The sequence below is a fragment of the Diabrotica virgifera genome, chromosome 7, assembly GCF_917563875.1.
Source record: "Diabrotica virgifera virgifera chromosome 7, PGI_DIABVI_V3a".
In the NCBI taxonomy this organism is placed as follows: Eukaryota; Metazoa; Arthropoda; class Insecta; order Coleoptera; family Chrysomelidae; genus Diabrotica; species Diabrotica virgifera.
The window spans coordinates 175,836,054-175,843,797 of NC_065449.1; the positions used below are offsets into that span (position 1 = coordinate 175,836,054).

General features: G+C 33.5%; 1 protein-coding gene across 1 annotated transcript; it reads right to left on the reverse strand.

The window, feature by feature from the left end:
* Positions 1–6,562: 6,562 nt before the first annotated feature.
* On the reverse strand, positions 6,563–7,487 carry LOC126888677 (uncharacterized). Its single transcript, XM_050657042.1, has 2 exons — positions 7,330–7,487; positions 6,563–6,945 (listed from the first exon to the last, which is right to left on the reverse strand). The coding sequence occupies exons 1-2, from the start codon at positions 7,406–7,408 to the stop codon at positions 6,563–6,565; spliced, it is 462 nt and encodes a 153-aa protein (XP_050512999.1). The 5' UTR covers positions 7,409–7,487.
* Positions 7,488–7,744: the final 257 nt, after the last annotated feature.

Sequence of the window (7,744 nt, forward strand, 5' to 3'; positions counted from 1 at the left end):
TTCAGTGGGATGTGATTAGAAGTGTTGGAAGATGTATAAGATGAAATATTTTTGTTTTTGAATTTATTGATAGTTATGAAGCAGGAATTACGAATAGAGGTTTTTTGATTTAACGGAACAGAAAGATTTTGAATAATGATATCTAGCTCAATGGAGAGACTCTGAACGTCTTTTTCAGAAACCTTTCTTGGAATGGATTATTTGAGTCCTAGATTTAGTAAATCAAGTTCATTTTTACTTCATTCTATAAGCTTTGATAACCTTATTTAGGGTATTTTAATATATACCTTTTACAAGAAACTTGGTATTTTTGTGATTTATGGTATACAGCCAGCTACAGGAAGTTTATTTTCCTCGTGGATTTTAATAGTGTATTAAATCAACACAATAACTGTCTCGGTGTACCATATCCAGATGCAGAGATGAGAATCAAAGTGAATGGATATCAACAACATACGATATGCTGTAAACAACATACGACATAAAAAACGTCTGTTTTACAGTAAGAAGTAGAAAAGATTCAGAAGAACCCTAACAACACAAAACATTCCAGGAATGTACTATCAAAGTTCTCTTAATCTTTGAATGTCCTGGATATTCAAGGAACATTCGGTGAATATCTGATTAAATTATTGGTGGAATGTTACCGCAAGACATTCTATGAACATACTACCAATGTCCTCTATTTTAAGAGAAGCCATTTGCTATTTAATTTGCGTTCATTTTCAAATTTGCCGCGCGTGTATCTATGTTAGGCAATCCAAACCACGTGACTTCTGGTTGGCGTAAAAAAGTTACAGAGGTTATGTTTGTAATATCTATGTTTCATTGTTTATCGTCGTATTTTGTCTATTTTGGATTCATTTGGATTTCGTTTGCTGTATTTTGTGAACTTTATAAACTTTACCACAATGCAAAGTGATTATTTAAGGGGACACGCGCCAACTCGTAACTCTTAATGACAAACTTTTTTAAATCAAAATGTAACCGGCCAATTCGTAACTTTTCTTCTACCTGAACAACTCGCAACTTTATACAGGTGAATTCGAAACCATTGTATAATTCTAATACCCCACGTAGTTGTTAGGTTAAAAGGTAAGAAATAAATTTGAACAGTAACGGATTAAGCCAACACGGGGCATATAGCATATTATTATGTAAGCGAATGGTTCTTGGTTTGCTTAAAAACATGTTGTGTATTATATGTACTTATAAAAACAACATTGAGGTAACAAAAATTGGAATCTCTTTTGACTGAAACAATATTATATATATAGACCAGGGTGGATCTGTATAAAACGTCTATTTGTGGATGTGCGAGGTGGCATTCGGATTTTTGCAGATAAAGTTAGGTGACAACTTCAATAATAATAATTGATTTATACTCCTTCTCAAATATGCCCGGAACATTAATAAAAAAATTAAAATATTTAAAAATTTCGAAAAACATTATTTTTTTCTACATTCTTTGCTTATAACTTTAAAACGATTCATTTTGGAGCAAGGTCGTAGGAAATTAAAATAAAGATAATTGAATTTTTTATGATATACGACTAGTTAAAAATGTCTTAAATTATTACCCTTTCTGCAAAATACCAATAAATACAAAATAAGGGGGCAAAATAAGCCTCTTTTTATTCAGTGTTTTTCAACAACTTTGGATGTATTTAGAACCTTCGTAATTCGCATAGAAAATCCTTATAACATACTTAAATCTTCCACCAAATTTCAATAAAATCGACCTGATAGATTTTGCATAATAATTTTGCAATCTAAATTTTTTAAAAAAGTTCAAATTTTTTAAAAACTTTCTGAACAGAAAGTAGACCATTTAGAAGTTTGCTAATTTTTTGACATATAAAGAGGCTCCCTACCGATCTAATATACTTTACAGAATTAAAATCGGATTATCTAAGCGGCCTCAGCACTGTTTTTAAAGTTATAATAGTTATTTTCCTAACAAGTGCAGAAAGTCATTCTTTTCCGCACGCGACTGCAGTTTGCCGAACGACGCGAAGCGGGAGTTCGGCAAGCAGTCGAGTTGCGGAAAAGAGACTTTCTGCAAGAGTTAGGAACAATATTTTTTCTAAGAGTCTTTAAAAATTACCAAATCTTAATTAATTTATTTATTTAATATGAAAATACATACATAAATTAATTCTTTGACAAGGTTGTCAAAACCAAACTTTCAATATAATTAGTTAGCATGACGACGATCGTGGTTTCCATGACGATGATTCAAAACTCTTATTGTGACTGTTATTGTCTACCGATTTGACTTTCGAATATTATGTCAAAATAATTTTATTTCATCGAATTGTCGCGGTGACACAGTAGCGATCAACAGGTAGCCAAAACGCGTTCCAAGATTGTGGCTGTAATTTTGAATATTTTTTCGAGATATTTGGCACACGTATTCGTAATATAATAAAGAATGGCGGTACAGAGCCCAATTTGAAAAATATATTAATATGTGGAAATTACTTTGTGATTTAATATAATATTAAAAAAACGAACCTGTACCGCCATTAAGAAGAACAAAAAAATACACTTTCTTCAAATAAACTTTTTTATCCGATGCCTAGATTTTGTGTCATTTTGGAACTACTAATGAAATAAAAAATTTTAGTACATAGTTCCAAAATGACACAAAATCTAGGCATCGGATAAAAAAGTTTATTTGAAGAAAGTGTATTTTTTTGTTCTTCTTAATGGCGGTAGAGGCTCGTTTTTTTAATATTGTATTTAATTAAAGAGTAATTTCCACACATTAATACATTTTTCAAATTGGGCTCTGTACCGCCATTCTTTATTATATTACGAATGCGTGTGCCAAATATCTCGAAAAAATATTCAAAATTACAGCCGCAATCTTGGAACGCGTTTTCGCTACCTGTTGATCGCTACTGTTTCCTCTTAAAACAGGAACACACAATAAGATATATTTGAAATAAATTAGTAAATAATATCTAAATATTAGTTTATTGCATGTATTATAATTACTTTAAGGTCATATTAACATATCTAAATTAACACGCGTGCGTAAAAGTAAAAACCGCGTGCGGAAAAGTAACACGCGTGCGGAAAAGTGAAACTTTCTAAACTAAAATGCGTGCGCGAAAGTAGACATTTTTGCACGCTCGTAGAAAAACAATTTTTTGGCTTATAAACAAATACAGTGAGGACGTTTGAGTTGGAATAAATTCATTTTCTTGAGAATGGGCGTCTCTGGAGATAAATCCCGAAATAGGTCGATTTTTATTATTAAATTCTAATTTTTTGGTATACATATCATACTAGTGACGTCATCCATCTGGGCGTGATGACGCAATCGATGATTTTTTTAAATGAGAATAGGGGCCGTATGATAGCAGGCCGTATGATTCCGTCGTTATAACAGGTTGCCTTGCAACCAGATGCAGAACAGTACCATAAATGTTTTCCACTTTTTAGCACTTTCTTTAATTGAAATTTAAAATTATTTACCACCAATAACTTACACCCACGTGCACTCATTACGAAATCTGTTATCTGTTACAAGAATTTCAGTAATTTTCACAAAATTTATTTGGATTTTCTCTAGTAACTCTTCCAAGAGACAATACATAAATGATGAATACCTTTTATACCACCTTCAAAGAGAGTAATTTTTATAAGTACATACCTGGAATACCGGTATTAAATTATCAACATTACTTAAAAATGAAAGTTACTAATTCCCCGGTAGTTAGTGGGTTATCGAAGAATTACCTGCGCGCCAGAGTTACGAGTTGGCCTGTAATTAGGATGGGGGATTAAAATAGTTACGAATTCACCGAGACCCATTTAAGGAAATTATTATTGGAAACTCCAGATGTTGGATGAAAATAGGGGAAAAATTTTTATTTACTGTTCATTTTTCCCTGATATTTATCAATATTTATGAATTTTGCAAGCAATAGCATTATTTCTTTTATTGTTTTAGATATTTATTGAATGAAAATAATTGGAGCTTTAGATCCATATACAATTCAGTCAGAATTGGATATTTACAGTAAAGTGCATTCCACCAAATTACTATTATAGATATTTATACATATCTGGTGGAGTCTCACAGTTACTACTCTAAGGCCGTCCGCACATGGGTCGATCGAAGACGCGTCTCTAAGTTCGCACGTCCTGCTTGTCTTTGACGAACCCTGCGGCACAAGCGATTGTTCTCCGCACACTAGTCGATTCAGTTTGCTCACAACTTCCAACCAGGAAGAACGCATTTTTTTATATATCAACCAAAACGACTATTTCGATCTATGAAAAGTACGGTATTGTTACATTTTTAGTATAATTTGAATACAATAAGCAATATACTGAGGACATTTTTCTACTTCCCCAACGAATTTCATATTAAACATCTAGAAACAGAAGTTCAATGATTTCAGAATTTTATATTACAAACAATATAATTCCACAAAGTTAGTAGGTAGTACTAAAATCAACGAACATAACATGCACCTATCTTTAAATAAAAGTAAAATTTCATTCAGCGCAAAAAACAACAAAAAACAAAGGAAACAAATACAATAAACTATCTATTATGACTGGAAACCTGCGTCTCACTCGAACTTTCTCGTGCACTACGGATCGCAAGCGACGAGAGTCGTACAAGACGAGGAGATTTGCAATCCTAAACGCTTCGTGTATGGAACTCAATGCCACAATGAAGGAACTTTACTGGCGGGGAGAGACCTACGTGACTGGAATCGAGTCGAGTAGTTCGAGCGTCGCCCCATGTGCGGACGGTCTTAGCAGCAGATGAAAGCATACAAAAGCCTTCAGGCACATAAATAATTTACAGCTAGATTTGTTTAGTAAAGTTGGAAGTCAGGAGCAACAACTTCATAAGTACCTACAAGAATATTGAGGAAATCCAGCTCCTCGATACTACTGGGCAAACTAGAAGATTGAAGAGGACAAAGCCTTTTGAACTAGTTTGAGTGGTAGGTGATAGTGAAAAGCAGAGCATAGTGCTTGAGTGCCTGTGTATATTAAAATAGTGCAATATCTTGTTAGATTAGATAAGAGACGCTATGGGGTAAGCTCTTCATTTTAAGGAACAGTAGTAATTTAGGTTAAATTAAAATTGCTCATTGGTCAGTTATAACGAGATTGTAATTGTAATGTACAATTCAATGTTTATAATTGCATTAAAAATGTTTATATTTATCAAGGATGTATTGTTTGTTATGGCCACATCTACTTCTGGTATATCGTCGGTGATGTGACAATACTTCCTATCTGCTTTTTCATGAATTTTGTAGGAGACGAAAAACCATTTTTAGGGTCATCTCCTGTTTTCACATGTAAATTTTGACATGTTTTGTAGTAAATAGTTAGTTGAATTTACTACAAAACATGTGAAAAAATATCATGTGAAAATAGGAGGTGACTGTAAAAAAGTTTTTAATCTCTCTTACAAAACTCATGAAAAAATAAATCGGAGGTATTATGTCACATCAGCGACTATATCCAGGGAATGTATAAAAATATACTGTGAATGTTCAAAGAACATTTGTAGACATTCATGAAATGTTCCAACAAGACATTCAAGGAATGTTTAAAATGCTGACAGAGGACATTCCTGGGACATTTAGGGGACATTATTGTGCTTTTAAGGACATTTCAGGAATGTTTTCAATATCCTGTGTGTACATTCTAAGAACATACATGAAATGTTTGGTGTTATTAGGGAATACACTAAGCGAATGGGTTTAGAGATTAATACCAATAAGACCAAATTCATGATCATCTCCAGAAACTTGGATGCACTTGAAAACTCCACCATAACACTGAATACTAAGTCCATTGAATGAGTGAGCAAATTTTAATACCTGGGAACGTGGCTTTTTGAAGACTGGTCGTCGGACAGGGAAGTAAAATGTCACATTGAGCAAGCTCGACAAGCCTTTGTAAAATTCAGGAAGGTACTGAATTGTTCAGAGTTCAATCTTCAACTGAGACTAAGATTTACTAAGTGCTACGTATGGTTGGTGCTGTTATATGGCGTAAAGGGCGAGACACTCAAAACAAAGGATATAATCAGATTAGAAGCCTTCAAAATGTGGCTTTATCGCCGTACCCTAAAGATACCATGGACGGCGAAAGTCACAAATGTAAATGTCCCTTAGAGAATCAACCAAGAACGCCAACTTTTCAAAACCATCAAGAAAACGAAAACGGCGTATCAGGGTCACATCATGCACAACGAATAATTTTTTTCCAGTTTTTTCAATTTATAATCGAGCGTAAAATTGAAGGCAAGAGAGAAATAGGACGCAAGAAAATATCTTCGCTCTGAAACCTAAGGCAATGGAGAGTGATTAACGACATACAATATCCGATACACATTACAAGAAACAGAGAGTTAATGGAAAATGTGATCGCTAACATCTATTAGTAGATTTGCATCTGAAGAAGAAGAAGTACCATACCCAGCCAGAGCTTAGTGTTACATATTCTAGCCTTGCGCTCGCCGAGTTAAATGAAATAGAAATAAGATAAACTAAAAAGGTAGATAAAAAAGAGGTTACCTTAAAAGCATTGCATGATGCTTCACGCATCTAACCAAATATTCTTTTTCTGGATAACCATAATACTTCCGCATATCTTCCTTATCCAGAGCTCTCAGTTTTTCGTTAACATCTATCATGTCTTCGGTGTTGTAAACAAGAAAACATCTATGGAGTATGTAAAACTGGTTGGCTGTATATATACAGACTGAAAGTATTAAAAAATCCCCCGCTTGAGTTCCAACAAGTATTACGAAACAAATGCTTATTGCTTGCAAGGCGTAGAATACCCAAAACGTATAATCGTTGAGCCAACCCGGAGGATACATTGATGGCATTGGTAAAGTTATTTCCGAGGAAAGTAGCGGTCTAGCACATACGGCAGTACAAACTATAAAACCTAAAATTCAACACGTTAAGCACGGGTGTACTAAGAAAAAAAAATACCGCATGGACGGCAGTTTTTTTTTGTTTTGTTTACCCATTCGCTACCGATCAAGCGCCAGCGCGTGATATGGTTACTTCAGTAAGGTGCCGTTCAACAGAATGGCTCCTAGCTGAGTTCCGTTTTCTTAGATAGGCAGCGAATGGGTTAAATATAATGCTCATTATGTATTTCTGACATATACTTCAGTTTTAATATTTCCAAATTTTACGATTTTACTACTCTACCATTCCACTACGAATACTCACGTATTCTGCTACTCGATTGTTGTTTGATTATACCTATTATGTGTTATTGACAATAAAACTAGCCACACTTGTGGCAACCTAATTTAGATACCTAAGCTCCACAATGTTCCAATTATAGCAAATCCCACAGTATAAACTCCTTTAAAACCATCTTCTTCTGTCATATCCATTATGTCGCTCGGCCAATATTCCGTGTAAATTTGGCTGATGACTTTTTTAAATTCCTTTGATTTATAGGCAATTACAGGCATTTTGAGCATTGGCTAAAAGCAATAAAAAAGAGAGAATGGTACTTGCGGATACCGACAGAAGTGAGTACTTCTAATTGTTTCGATTACATTCGATTCAATTCGTTTCGATTCGATTCGCTTTTATTCGACTCCATATATTTTACTTTATTTCATTCAATTTTGTTTAATTTTATTTAATTCTATTAGTTTTATTAATTTTTATTCAATTTCATTTAATATTATTTAATATAATTTTATTTAATTATAATTAAATCC

Excerpts from the sequence above, each read along its gene's own strand:
- LOC126888677 (XM_050657042.1), bottom strand. The coding sequence starts at position 7,408 with ATGGATATGACAGAAGAAGATGGTTTTAAAGGAGTTTATACTGTGGGA. Across the intron at positions 6,946-7,329 it reads TGGAACATTGTGGAGCTTAG|GTTTTATAGTTTGTACTGCC; the intron begins GTATCTAAATTA and ends GTTGAATTTTAG.